We start from the raw sequence: 15,088 nt of genomic DNA, 5'->3' as shown, positions 1-15,088 counted from the left end.
AAAAAAAAAAAAAAGAAACCAATGGTACAGGGTCTTGGTACACGGTTCCTGGCACATGGTAGGAATCTAATATGCATTAGCTGGTCCTTTTAATTACTATCAAACAAGCAAAGTCTGAGTATACTTGGAGGCTGTGGGGCTGAGCATCTTTCCCAGGAACCGGTCCACAGGCAACTTGCAGTAAAGGTTTGATGAATGTTGAATGAAGGACCACAGCGGCCCCCCCTCAAAGTGTGGTCTGTGCTCTCTCAGGGTTCCATGAGGTCAACACTATTTTTAGAAAAACCCTCAGCCATTATGTGACTCCTCAAAGCACTGGCATTTGCAATGATGTACCAGAGAAATCATGGGTAATGCCGGGTGCCTTCCTAGGCACCCAGACAGCGGTACCCACTGTGTTGGTGGCACTGCCTCCTTTACCACCACCCACTCAGCTACAAAAATGAAAATAAGCTGGGCGTGGTGGTGCATGCCTGTAATCCCAGCACTCAGGAGGCTGAGGCAGGAGAATCGTTGTGAGTTCAAGACCAGCCTGGGCTACAAAGTGAGCTCAAGGCCAGCCTGAACTGCATAGCGAGACCCTGTCTCAAAAAGACAAAAAAAAGAAAAGAAAAGAAAATGCTCCAGAAGTGCCAGCTTCCCCAAAGAACGTGCTGATAAAGCAGTAGAGAGGGGTCCATCGTGCACACCCAGGCAGCTGCATAACGAAGTGCAGTGGTTTGCACAAGCAAACACACTTGTGCAACTGTTGGTGGCAAGAATAGAAATAGTCGTACTTTATGCACGTTTGGCAGATATCTTGAAAATGAGCCAACCAAGCTGTCACTCAAGGAAAACGATGGACGGGATTTGTTGCTAACTAATACAATCTGAGCTTTCAGGAGGAAATTAGGATTTTGGAAAACTTGCACCTGCTACTATCAGGTTGCAGCTTCAGGTACAGCGGCACAAAGCCGGGCGTGATGGCGCACACCTGTGATCCCAGCACTCGGGAGGCTGAGGCAGGAGGATTGTTGCGAGATCGAGACCAGCCTGGGCTATAAAGTGAGCTCAAGGCCAGCCTGAACTGCATAGTGAGGCCCTATCTCAAAAAGACAAAAAATAATAATAATAATAAAACAGGTACAGTGGGACACACCTATAGTTTCAGCTACTCAGGAAGCTGAAGCAGGAAGATTGTAAGTTCAAAATCAACCCAGCGAATTTATCAAAACCATCTCTCAAAATAAAATTTAAAAAGGGCAAGAAAAGTCCCTAAGTGATAGAGCAAGCACCTAGTACTACAAAAATATAAAAGAAAATAAAATGCTAGGAGTATTGTTCAGTGGTAGAATACTTACAAGGCTCTGGGTTCAATCCCTAGCATAGCCAAAAAAAAAAAAAAAAAAAAAGACTTTTACTAATGAGATCACTGGTGATATTAACAAATCTCACCAGTGATATACAGACATTTTTGTGACTAGATACTCTTTTATACCCTTACTCATTTAATCCCTGTTCCCTCACCCAAATATCCATCCGGTGCTTTGTTTTGTTTGTTTTATTTTAAGAGACAAGTTCTCTTTATGTTGCCCAGGATAATATCAAAGTCCTAAGTTCAAGCAACCCTCCTGATTCAGTCTTCTGAGTAGCTGGGACTACAGATACACGCCAACATGCCCAGCCCAGCTAGATGGTTTTTTTATGGTAGGGACCAATGTAAACCTGGCCTATGGCTTAGTGCGTAGCACACAGTAGGACTTTGATGTAACTCACTGGAGAAATGAATTAATGAAATAGCTGTTGTTTGTCTATAATCTTACTAAATCCTCCTCAGAACATTTCTTGACATCTCTGTCAATCTGCTCATTCTACCAGCTGGGGCAAAAAGTACATAAAAAGCACCAAAAGCAATATCGATTTCACACTCCTAAACAGCAGCTGAAATCATCGTCGAAGAAAAACAACCAAAATAGACACACACAGAGAGAACAAGAGAGAAACCAGTGCTGGTTTCCATGACATCTCACTATTTATTTAAAATGTTAGGAAAATGAATATGCCACAAAGCCCTAAAAGCGATCATTAGTCAAAGATGAAAAGCCAAACTGCAAATCTGCTAAAAACCACAAGTTCAACAATTGCACTGGCTGAGTTAGAAATAACCCAGCATTAATGATAATCTCAAATGTTCCTGGACTGAGAAAGAAGGGTTAGACGGAAAATAGGTTCTCATTTCTTTAGATTCCTTTTGACAAGGGGAGGAAAAAACAACAACACAAAAACCAGTATTTGTGTTCCATGTCAGATGCCAACTGCAATGACTCTAAGTAAATAATGTCCCCATAACTAGAATGGAAAATAATTTCCAGTAATTAGAATGGAAATGGCAAGAGATCCTTAGGATGACACTGGAGAAGTGTGATGATGAAATTCAACACCCACTGGAATCTGATCTGAGAATCATAAAGTGGACAGCTTATCTGTCTACCTAACTAGCACCTAGGCAGAAATTTTTTCCCAAGAAGATGAAATCTTTCCTATGAATGTTTGGGCAGAAGGAGAGGCCTAGTGACATTTCAGAAGAATTATTTTGCTCATTAGTAAAAAGCAAGGTAATCCCATAGGCAGGAGGACGGCTCAGAACATAACTGGATCAGGTCCCGCCCTACAGGAAAGCAGGTCAACAGCATGCATGATTAGCATCTCAGCTACTCTGGACCAGCTTTGAAGCCGTGGGGATAACTGAGTTACTATGTACATTTGTCAAGGGGCTACACACGAAAGACTACTCACAATAATGCCAATATGATTTATACTTACCCAACAAGAACATTCCGGAAAGGAACACAGGCCAAAATGGCAGACTTCCTAGAAAGGCAAATTCCCAGGCACACAAGGGCTTATGAACACGGTCACAAAAGACATCCTTTAAGCTCGAATGTCATCCTTTTAAAGAATTTCCATGGTTTACCCTAGCGTTTGGCAAACAATGCCGCCCCTAAAATTGGGGGAGATGAGGAGAAATTTAACGAGCTTAAGAGAGCCAATAGGAAAGATTTCTGTGAAATAAGCTCCGGGATCTGTAGTTGAGTTGTAGCCCACACAGTTGTCCCCCTGAAAGGAGCACGGAAACAAATGAAATAAGCATAATGAGTATTTTGTAGAAACCAATAATGTGCTGGTGCCAGGAACCCGGAAGTCACACACACTGCCCATCTCCTCAAGGAACTCAGAATGATCCAGCAAGAGAGACATAAAGAATGTCAAAAACAGCAACGCAATGCTGCAAGTGACACCTATACATAGGGGGAGAGGGGAGCAGCCAAAGGGCCTCTCAAGAGAGCCAGAGTTAAAGTGAGTCTCTCTCAGTGGACAAGAGTTAGCTAGGTAGCCAAGAGCAGAAGAAGGAAGTACAAAGACAGGTGTCCCAGCCGGGCATGGTGGCGCACGCCTGTAATCCCAGCACTCGGGAGACTGAGGCAGGAGGATCACTGTGAGTTCCAGACCAGCCTGGGCTACAAAGTGAGCTCAAGGCCAGCCTGAACTGCATAGCGAGACCCTGTCTCAAAAAAAAAAAAAAAAAGCCTGGGGATTTAGCTCAGCGGCACAGCGCCTGCCTGGCAAGCACAAGGTCATGAGTTTGATTTCTGGTACCAGAAAAAAAAAGAAAAAGAAAAGGAAAGGCACAGCCCACTAATCTAATTGCTAAAAAAAAAAAAAAAAAAATCCACTACCACAAAAAAAAAAAGGAAGGCACCAAAGATGGTGTCCTGGGAGAAAAGTTTGACACACACCGCCTTCCACCTGAGCTGCTTCTCCCTGTAGATGTCCAAAGCCAATGTACCACACTGCCCATACCGAACCCCGGGAGTCATTGTGTATTCCTACTCCTCCCTCACCTCATCTTCTCCTCCTGCCCCAGCCAACCGTGTCCAATTTAAGCTCCACCACCTAACTCCCATCAGAGCGTCGGCTTGAAACTTCTACTAAAATGCTGTCTTGGAAAACAGGAACACAAAATGTCAAAACTCATGCATCAGCCCATGCATGTGAAGGAGAATACACTGAGTGGCCATGAAGTGATGAAGGTAAAATTTGTTCCCAAACATTGCTGTTTTTGTTTGGTAACGTGTGTGTACACACACACACACACACACACACACGCACACACGCACACACACAAATGTACACAAAACTATGAATAGGTGGGTTTCCCTTTATATCTTTCCTTTCATCTCGCAAGTTGTGCATGCAAACTTTGGCGAGATTTTAGGAAACACTATTCTTACAGATAGTGCCAGGGATTGGGACAGTCAATCGGCAGTACCTCTTACACTCAAAAGCATATACACCCTCTGCCTCAGCAAGTTCATTTTGATGATCAAATTCAGCAAAATACACGTGTGTAGGAGGATCTTCGTCACATATGGAAAATAACCAAAATGTGAAATCACCACATGTCAAAACACCACAAACGGGGACAAGCTCCTAAACCCAGGAAGCAAGAGAAGCAGCCACCTCTGCCAACCTGGGCAGTGTTTCTCAACCCAAAGGTGCCCAGCGCTCACCATGGGCCTCCAGGACACCCCATCACCTTGTACCTCTGGGGAGGAGCCTGTGTTTTGCTCCTGGGCAGAGCCTAGGCAGCTCTCCTGGGGACCACACTGAGCAGCAAGTTCAGATCACAACCCTGAAAATCAACACAAGCACACTCACAACTGAACAGGCCTTCCGGGGACTCCTTCCTGCCTGTGCTGTTAAGGTGGGAGCCCGCAGGGCAGTTCTGACCGCCTGCCTGCGTCCTGACCACCCTTGGCCAAAGGTCAATCCCAACGGCCTCTCGTGACCTGCTGGCAAGTGGGGGCCGCCGTACTTTACACTCAGATTTGACCGCGAGAGCGCAGCCAGCTGCTCGGTTAATGAGATCACATGCACGCCAGGGACTGGAACTGATAAATTTGCCTTTCATAAATCCATAAAAAGGAAAGAAAACAACAGGAGCCATGGGGTGTGGTCCCCGCGGTGGAGGATGATGGATCCTTCCGGCACCTGGCCCATCATGAGGAGAGGGGGCGTTGGGTTTCTTCGAGAGACACCCCCTCTCTAAGTGCCTCCAAATGTGCCCCCCAGCTCCTCACCCGAGCTGATATTCTGCTGCTCACAGCTCTTCCCCTGAGATTCTGACTGGCACCAAGAAAGCGGGGTCACCCTCAAGGCTCTGTCCAGAACCCCAGGATATGAATATGAGACCAGGGCAAAACTCTGCATTTTGCAGATGAGAAAACTGGGCTCTCAAAAGAGGAAATGACCTGCCCAGCGTCCACAGCTGGCAAGTGGCGGCTGACGCTAAGTGGAATCATCTTTGCAGCTCACCTGCACCCACCTCACTGCCTGAGCCCTCCTTCCCGGCCTTCAGGTTCCCACGGGGGGGGGGGGGCACCTCCCCCGGGAAGCCCTCCCATGCCCCCTGTCCTTCCAGGTAGAGCTCAAGGCTCCGGCCCTTCACAAGGTACTGTCCCTTGTACCAGGTAGCCCATTAGAGAAGTGGACCCAGGCTGGCGCCCTCTGGCTCTGCCTCCACACGATGGGCAGCTCGAATGAGGATCACCTCACGGCTCTTTCTTCTCTGTGCCTGGCGCTTGGAAGGGCACAGTCTGTGCAGAATCTACTTAGGGGCCCATCTGGATCAGCACCAGGCACTCAGCACTCACTATTTAAATGGAATCTCCGGGGCTAAGACTCCTGCTCCCCACCCTGCTCACTTCGACACTGTTTTCTGAATGTGTCTGAGCTCCTGACCGGGCCATGAGGTCCCGGAGCACATGAGTTGATTTCTCCAGAATCCCAAAGGCCCAGCACTGTGGTCAGTTGTTAGCCTTGATGGGCACTGGTGCCTCCAAGAAGCTTTAATCACACACACACACACACACACACACACACACACACACACACGCGCACACACACATGCACACACACAGGTGCACTCACGCAGACACCCCCCAGGGGGTGAGACTCTGACATCAGCTATTTTTAGTTCCCCAAGTGGTTCCAGCCAAAATTGAGAAACATATTCTCTAGAAAAATATTACACCAAAATCTACCCATTGTTTATCAGTGTAATTGCGCGTGGGTGGGAAAGAGACGCGGAGAATGCCACAGAATAAACGAGAGAGAGGCTGTCTGGCATTGTGCAGTCTGCACTCCTCACCGTCAGCTCCACGGACCGTGGAGGCAGAGCACTGTGTGTTGTGGGCACTGGGGGAATGTTTCTCAGCGTCCGTGAGGCACACCTGCTGCCATCCTTGTGAAAGCCAGAAATGTCTCCAGACGTTGTTAAACCTCCCCAGGCATAGAAGCACAAAGTCACCCCTGGGTGACAATTGCTGGTGTAGACCAGCCACCAAACGATTGTGCGCGTGTTTTGCTGAAAGTCACAAGGCCACTTTTCCCAACTGGACTGCGTGCCTGAGGACCCGACGTCAGGATGAGCAGGACCGCGCAGAGCAGAGTGGGCTGGGAAGCGGTGGACGGGTCAGCGGTCAGTCCCGTGACGAGGAGTCACAGAGAAACCAGGCCAGGCAGGTTTAAGGCCCCTGAGAGCAGTAGGTGGGGGTCAGGCCTATAAAAGAGCAGCACAAGCAGGAAGACAGCTGGAGAGCCAACAAAATCACAGAGCTGGAGGCAAGGAGACAAGTGGTGACCTCGAGCTCAGAGGAGGCGCTCTGGGAGGGTTCTGCTCCGGGGAAGGACCAGGCCCAGCAAAGCAAGGGTCAGGGACCAGAGTCTAGCACCAACTGAAGGCACATCCTCTAAAGCCCAGCTCATCTCAGCTCCTCTGTGTGAAAAGTCCTCCCGCTGTTTCCCCACAACACAAGATAAAGTCCAGGAGGCTCAAACCCTTCCTGACCTTGGCCTTGCCCACCTTCCAGGCCCTGCCCACTGCACCTAGGTGTCCTGAACCACCCATTTCTCCTGCCCCAGAGCACACCTCCACCCTGAACAGTCTGAAGTCCTTGACTTTTGTTTGTTTGTTTATGTTTGTTTTTTGTTTTTTGAGACAGGATCCCATTATACATTTTGGGCTGGCCTTGAGTTTGTGGCAATCCTCCTGCCTCAGCCTCCCAAATGCTGCGATTATAGGTGTGCACCTTGATTCACTTTTAAGCCACTTAATGACAGGCATCAGCTCACTGTCTCCATCAGACTCTGAGCAGAACCTAAGAGACTTCACGTCCAACCTGGAACCTGTTCCTTCCTACTTAGAGGAGCCGCTCCCACTAGCTGAGCACCATCCTAAGTGTTCTATAAGGAACTACTTTGTTGCACCTTCATAAAATTGTTATTTTATATTATTCTTTATAATGCTATTGCAGTAATGTGCATATGAATAAAAATGTTATTACTATCCTAATTTTAGGGCTTTTGGGTTTGTTTTCTTGTATGTGTGTTTGTTTGTTTTTGAGACAGGGTCTTGCTATGTAGCCCAAACTGGCCTCAAACTTGAGGCAATCCTTCTGCCTCAGCCTCCCGAGTGCTGGGATTACAGGCATGCACCACCATGCCCAGCTGGTATCCTCATTTTATAGATGAGAGTATGAAAGTTCTGAAATATAAGGAAACTTCCCCAAAGTTTACACAGTCAAGAAGTCGGGGTGGGGCAGGGAATCAGGAAATTCAAGCCCAGTCTCACCCTAGCCAGTGCTGGACATCACTGTGTGACCCCACATTTTGAAAAGAATCACTTCTTGGTGTGGCAGCTCACATTTGCTGTAGCAGCACTCGGGAGGCTGAGGCAGGAGGACTGTGCTTTTAAAACAGCCTGAGCTGCATAACGAGATCCTGTCTCAAAAAAAGAAGAAAGATAAGAAAGGCCTGTTCAATGAAAACATCAGACGATGCCCAAGTCCAGAGCTAGTGAAGGCAAACAAGGCTGCAGGTCCTCGGGAGCCTAGCCGTGGAGACACGGTGAAAGAGGCTGAGACGGCGCCGGTGTGAGAGCTCTAGAAGGGACCCAGCCTAGACCACGGAGACACCCATTCGGGGTCACAGCTCCCTTCCCTGGGGTGGGGCAGAAATAGCCCATAAGTCAGGACAGCTGCAGTCATGGGGGGAGCTGGCCCAGGCCTGACCTGGGCTGGACCGGCCTTGCAAAGTGTGAGGGCACCCCGAAAAGAGGCAGGAAGGGGTCCCATGGTTCCAAAAGACTAGGCAGGGGGACACTGTGAGCCCTCAGCACCGCGGTGAGCCCAGGGAGCAAAATCAGAGGGACCCACCGCTGGCCCCAGAGCCTTCCAGCCTGGACACACGGCCGCTGGCATCAGCCAACAGGAGCAGCTCCCTTGGAACCATTCCTGTGAATCTCGGGAGCCTATCAGGACCCTGGGACTATCACACTTACTATTTCTATTTTAAATACCCTGCTTACAGTGAGTGAGCTGAGCCGGCACCTCCAGGAGAGAACACACATAGGTAAAGGGCTGCGGTCACAGGTAACTTCTACCTGAGACTGTAACAGGGCCCCCATCTTGCAGTCCATGCTGGGACCAGCACCAGGTTCATTCAGACTGAAAGAGCAGTCATGCATTCATTCACAGAGTAGCCTTTTTTTTTTTCCCCCAGTGGAGGGGATTGGACACAGGACTTTCACACTGACCTACATCCCCAGCCTTTATTTTCTTCTTTGAGACAGAGTCTTGCTCAGTCACTAAATTGCCTAGGCTGGGCTCAAAGTTGCAATCATCCTGCCTCAGCCTCCCAGAGGATTGGAGGCACGCATTATCACACCAGGCTAACAGCACCTTCTTTAACCTGGCCAGGGCCACACACTCACCCGCATGGGCTCATCGGGAAATCCAGGTTTGCTGGGCCTGTCCTGTCTCCGGGACCTCAGGAGCTGTTTGGCCTCCTTTTCCGTCAGAATCGGGGACGCCTCTGAAAAACACAAGAAGGTGCTCAGGGCCTCTCAGACCCCAGCCGCTGGCTCCATCTACAGAGTCCAAGCCAAAGGATTTGAAAGTAGGATTTTGGTGAAAACACAACAGTTCTTTCCCTCAGACCTGCTCCAAAGGATGTGGCATTCCAGGGAGCCGGGAGAGGAGTTTCCAATCGTTTCTCCTATGGTTAAGGAAAAAAAGCTGCACAATTTAAATCTATTTCCCTCTTCCCACGGCCCATTCCTTCACAAGTTAGCATGAATTTACTTTAAATATATTTTCTCAGTTTTCTGGTCTGTGTTTTTCTTTCCTCAGCTTTGCGTTAGTGGGATTTTCTTTTCTCTAAATCCTCCGTGGACAAAATCAAGTGTGGAGATTCCCAGCCACAAGATCGCATTAAACTTGGTCATCACTACACCCCTCCTAGAGGAGACTATGCTAATAAAATTAAATTGTCTTGGGGATCACACGCAAATGCTCAAAAAATATTAACATGATCAAAGCACATTAAATTTTGGTGATCTGCTATGACCCGCAGAGTTGAGGAGGTAACAGTATTTTTGACTGGTTAGTACTCCATGAGTGCTCAAATACATTTAAAGACTTTTTAAAAAAAAAAATAGTAATAATTTGGGTCAGGAATATAGTTCAGCCACACAAGCGCCTGCCTGGTGAGCACAGGGTCCTGAGTTCGAGTCCTGATACACCCCCACTGAAAATAAATGAATAATAATCATTTACCCCCCATGATAGTAATCCTAGAAGTCTGATCTTATAGGAAAAAAAAAAACAAAAAGCACTAAAATATCTATGCAATATATACTATATATTAAAATATCTATGCAATATATACTATATATTATTTGACATGTGAAAAAAAGTACCAAATACTCTACTATTTCAGTTTGTCATATTGGCCTAGAATAGAAATAGACTGCTTCTGGAGCGGGTTCCCACCTGACACAAAAACCAGCACGGCGCCGGCGAGGACCAGCACGAGCAATTTCTCCATCCTGACGCCCGCTCTCTCGGCCTGCAGCTGAGTGAGTTCTCGTGCTGAGCCGGTGTTGTTGAGGACGCCGCATCCGGCTCAGCACTTGTTTATACTCTGACTAGCAGGACCCGCTGTGTGATGCTAAGTGTGTGTGACACTGTGCTCGCAAGAATGACTGCTAAAATGTTTTCCTCCAAATTCCTTGCATTTTCACCCTGAGGAAGGAAATAACTTCCAGAGATGGCTTTGAGAAAGCGGCATGTAATATTAGATTCATGTAGACAGATCTAATACGTTCTTACGGTAGCTTCTGAGTGTTTGTTTATTTGTAGCTTTTCATTTCACTGAGGTTTTTGGTTTTCGTTTTTGTTTTTTTGAGGCAGGATCTCACTCTGTGTAGTCCAGGCTGGCCTTGAATTCCTGGTGATCCTCCTGCCTCAGCCTCCCAAGTACTGGGATTATTGGTGTGTGCCAGCAAGCCCAGCTTGTTTCACTGTTAATCATCCCTTACATTTGCATATTTTACCACCACATTTTTGCAAAGCCAGTCATCGATCTAGTCTGAACCTCCCCCCACCCCAGTAATTTCAAAGTGAGGCAGGGAAACTAGCAAGAGGAATCATGAGGGGAAAAGTTTTTTTCTGCTGACTTTGGAGGCTAAAAGACCAGAGTTCAAATCCCATCCTCACCTCTTACTAGCATTGTATCTTTAGGTAAGTCACTTCACCTCTCTGAACCTGTCTTCCCCTCTGTGAAAAGGTTCCAGCGCCTGCCTCGTAGAGTGTGGAAAACCTGAGGGACAAGCTGTAAACCCCATGTTACCTGTGCCTGCTCCTTTATATCGGTCTCCTCCTCACAGATAGAGGAAGTGAGATCCAGAGATGAGTGATAAAATTCAAGCTCACACAGTGGGTGCTGAGGGAAAGCCTAAGGCTTCTGTCTTCAAACCTACAGTGGGCTTGGTGGTGCATACCTGTAATCCAGTGCTCAGGAGGCTGAGGCAGGAGGATCGCTGCAAGTTTGAGGCCAGCCTGGGCTACATAGTGAGCTCAAGTTCAGCCTGGACTACATGGCCAGGGGACCACTTTTTGGAGGTGGTGAAACCTTTACGATTGGGGGCCTAAAGAGGAGCCCAAGGTCACTGCAGGTGTTCCCTGCGAGGGTTATGGGAGCCCAGATCTTTCTTCCCTCTGTCTCACTCCCGGGCTGGTGATGAAGCAGCTTTACTCTACCACACACTCCACGATGAGCTGCCTTGCCACAGGCTCAAAACAATGGAGCCGCTGGGAGCGGCGGCGCACGTCTGTAATCCCAGCACTCGGGAGGCTGAGGCAGGAGGATTGCTGAGAATTTGAGGCCAGCCTGGGTTACAAAGTGAGTTCAAAGCCAGCCTGAACTCCATAGTGAAACTCTGTCTCAAACAGACCAATAAATAAATAAATATATAACGAAGTCAACTGATAGTGTGGACCAGAATCTCCCAAACTGTGGAAAGAAACATCCTTTCACCTTTCCAGCACTGCATGCAGAATCTGTCAGTAAGATGGTAGGCAGCCAAATACCAGACATAAGGCTATTTTTGTAAAGATAAGCAAATCTCAACAGGCTGAAGTCTTCCTCATCTACAAACATCACATGAGCCAGGTGTAGTGGCACACTGCTGCAATTCAAGCTGCTTGGGAGGCTGAGGCAGGAGGATCGCAAGCTCAAAGCCAACCTAGGCAATGTGGCAGCAGCCTGTCTCAAAACTAAAATATAACAGCCAGGCGTGGTGGCGCACGCCTGCAATCCCAGCACTCAGGAGGCTGAGGCAGGAGGATCGTTGCGAAATGGAGACCAGCCTGGGCTACAAAGTGAGCTCAAGGCCAGCCAGAACTGCAGAGGAAGACCCTGTCTCAAAAAGACCAAAAAAGGAAAAAAAAAAAAAAAACACTAAAAAATAAAAAAGGTAGGAGATATAACTCAGTGGTAGAGTATCCCTGGGATTGATCCCCAGGACCAATCAACCCTCAGTCCATCCATATCACATTATTCAATATATTAAAAGTAGATCTGGAAGGAATGTAACATAAATTTGGATAAAGCTCTGTGGAGAAATGAGCTGATGTTTCTGTGGCCACTTTGCCAGTTCCAAAGAAAAGAAAACCTGATCTGTAGTTGTCAGAGTTTATGCTAATGCTGTGTAACTGATACCAAACCAAAACGTCCTGCCCACGCAGCCGGTATACAGATAGTCTGAGCAGATTGTACACCAGAAAGAAAATCAGACATTGTTAGCAAATTCCCTCACATGTTAATTCAATTCGGCCTTTGGTTTTATGTACTCTGTGTTTTTAAAATCCTCCTGGTTTCATATATATCTTAAGAACTAAGGAATTTTAAGACCATTATTTTAGTTTTTAATACGTATATTATTTTTATACATATATTCATATTTTACATTCCTTTTCTCTTCACGGTTGAATGGAACACTGTGTTATTTTGTTATATCAAATAAACACCTTCCATGAGCCAGGAAAAAAATTCTACCCCTAACTAGGAATTTCTAATGTGACTCTAGAAGTATTTTTCTAATTTAGGAATTTTTGTCGGTGTCAGGGATGGCCAATAAAATCATAATACAAGCCACAGACACAAGCCACATAGATAATTCGGATTTTCCAGCCAGGCACGGGGCTGCATACCTGTAATCCCAGTTCTCGCAAGGCTGAGGCAGGAGGATTGCCAGTGAGTTTGAGGCCAGCCTGGGCTATATAGTGAATTCAAGGCCAGCCTGAGCTACAGAGTGAGACCCTGTCTATAAAATTATCCTCCAAAAATTTCCAGGTAGCCACAGTTTTACAGGGTTTTCAAAAAGATTAACTTTTAAATATTTTATTTAACAGAATGAGTTATCCAAAATAGTATTACACCGTGTAACCAGTATACACAGTTTACTTCACGATGTTGTGCCTTTTTTACAGCAAGCTTTCAGAATCTGTCTTACACATTGCTCATTCACGTTTCCAGCTCTCAGCAGTCCCCGCGGCTCGGGGCTTTGATGCCAGATGCGGAGGCCACAGTCTCCCTCACTGCTTCTGCTCTGGGTTCCCGCGGGTCTCCCAGCGCTCCTCCCACCTCTTCCCACTGGAATCAAAAACTCAGAGTCCTTCCCACGCACCGCAGGGCCCTGGGCTCTCCGTACCTCCGCGCCTCTCTGGCCCTACTCAGACCACTCCCTTCCGGCTCACCACAATCACTTAGCTACTTTCAATGTAACAAGCTCCTCCCTATCTCAGGACCTTTACACATGCTCTTTTCACAATCATTACCTTCTCATTCTTCAGGTTTCAATTTCTTTCTTTCTTTCTTTCTTTCTTTCTTTCTTTTTTTTCTTTTTGAGACAGGGTCTCGCTGTGCAGCTGTCCTTGAGCTCACTTTGTAGCCCAAGCTGCCCTCGAACTTGCAACGATCCTCCTGCCTCAGCCTCCCCACTGCTGGAATTACAGGCGTGAGCCAGCACGCCCGGCCAGGTTTCAATTTCAAATTTCTCCCGCTCAGGCGAGCCTGTTCTCCCCTGCCTACTTGGTCAAAATTCCTCCCCCAGGGCCACCACCCTTGCTGTTCATCTCCTAGAACTCACTATAATTCATGTTGTATTCACTTTTCTTACTCAATCTCCTCCCCTGGACTGTAAGCTCTAAGGAAGCCTGTGTCACTTCTCTAACGGGCTGGAGCAATGACCCTGAGAATTACTCCTGTACCACACCCTGGGACGCAGAGACCCGGGTGCAGAGATCCCTCTGCTGTGATGCGGGCAGCGCCTTTCAAATGCCCTTCAGCTTGGCCCCTGGGGCTCCTGCTCCAAAGTGAGCAGCTCTAGAAGACGAAAGAACAAGGCCCCTTGTGCGTCGTTACTCTGCTACGGAGAATTCCTTGCTATTCCCCTACCGCGTCCCCACTAAAGTAACAGCTAGATAAGTGGGTGAGTTGGGCTCTCAGTAGAAGGCGCAATTCCCAACGAGTCCACCAGGTGGCAGAGTAGAGAGAAGAATCAGGGACTCCCGAGACCTGCAGGGAAAAAATCAAGGCCATCAAAGGGAACTAGAAGTCCCCAGGGGTCCCAGCGAGTCACTGGGAATGAGAAACGGTGCCATAGCGCCTAAGACTCCTGCCCTGCTATTTTAGTGCGTGTTCTACTTGAAAGTCTTCATCACAGGTTGAGGCTTGAGAATGTTATATTAGCATTTTGACAACATTTAAGAACACATAAATAGTGCCACCACCCATAGTTAAAGCACTCCTACCTAACCTAAACTTTTTTTCGGGGGTGCTAGAGATCAAACCCAGGACCTTATGCATGTTAGGCAATTGCTCTACCACTGAGCTACACGTCCAGCTTTTTTTTTTTTTTTTTTTTTTTTGATAGGGTCTCACTAAGTTGCCTAAGCTGGCGTTGGACTTATGATCCTCCTGCCTCAGCCTCCCGGTAGCTGGGACTACAGCCATGCACCACCACACCCAAACTAATTAATATTTTCATTCGTGCGAGTTTCTCATTTCTTTTTCAAAGGAATTCTCGCATCGCACAGATGTTTAAGGATCAATAACAAAGCAAACACCGTAGGGTTCTCCACACTGTCTCACTAAATACTGCTTTAACCCAAAAAGGCAATGATTTCAAATATATAAGCTAAAGAAATTTCCGGAACATAGGAACTTTTTTAACATAGAAAGGTACCAGCCAGACATGGTGGCACATACCTGTAATCCCAGCACTCAGGAGGCTGAGGCAGGAGGATTGTTGCAAGTTCGAGACCAGCCTGGACTACAAAGTGAGCTGAAGGCCAGCTTGAACTGCATAGTGAGACCTTGTCCCAAAAAGACAAAAAAAAAAAAAAAAGAAAGGTACTGAATTTGGAGACTGGAGAGGTAGCTCAGTGGTAAGAGATTTGCCTAGCATGCATGATTCCTCACAAAACAACATATAAAATTTGTACATGAAAAAAAGGAAAAGAAAAAGAAGGATACAGAATCTATCCCAATCAAGAGAATTATATGTCCGTATATTTTAGACCCAGGGTCAATTATACAAGTTCTGACAGCTCTTTCCAAAGTTGTTTTCTTCTGTTTTTATTATCTACCTTTCCAACTAGATTATAAACTCTCTATTTTTATCTTTTTTTTTTTTTTTTTTTTT

At 46.9% G+C, this 15,088-nt stretch overlaps 1 protein-coding gene across 1 annotated transcript in view; it reads right to left on the bottom strand.

Moving 5' to 3' along the window:
• Positions 1 to 10,004, bottom strand: part of LOC102014102 (chromosome unknown open reading frame, human C17orf67) — a 16,747-nt gene extending 6,743 nt beyond the window's left edge. Inside the window, exons 1-2 of the mRNA XM_005394072.1 lie at positions 9,873 to 10,004; positions 8,813 to 8,913 (exon numbers count right to left, since the gene is read on the bottom strand). Of these exons, the coding sequence (XP_005394129.1) occupies positions 8,813 to 8,913; positions 9,873 to 9,927 (156 nt within the window). The 5' untranslated portion in view covers positions 9,928 to 10,004. The remainder of the gene's footprint in view (positions 1 to 8,812; positions 8,914 to 9,872) is intronic.
• Between the last annotated feature and the right edge of the window lie 5,084 nt (positions 10,005 to 15,088).

This window comes from Chinchilla lanigera, unplaced genomic scaffold (genome assembly GCF_000276665.1).
Source record: "Chinchilla lanigera isolate Chin_1 unplaced genomic scaffold, ChiLan1.0 scaffold00050, whole genome shotgun sequence".
In the NCBI taxonomy this organism is placed as follows: Eukaryota; Metazoa; Chordata; class Mammalia; order Rodentia; family Chinchillidae; genus Chinchilla; species Chinchilla lanigera.
This window is presented reverse-complemented; position numbering and strand designations above follow the sequence as displayed.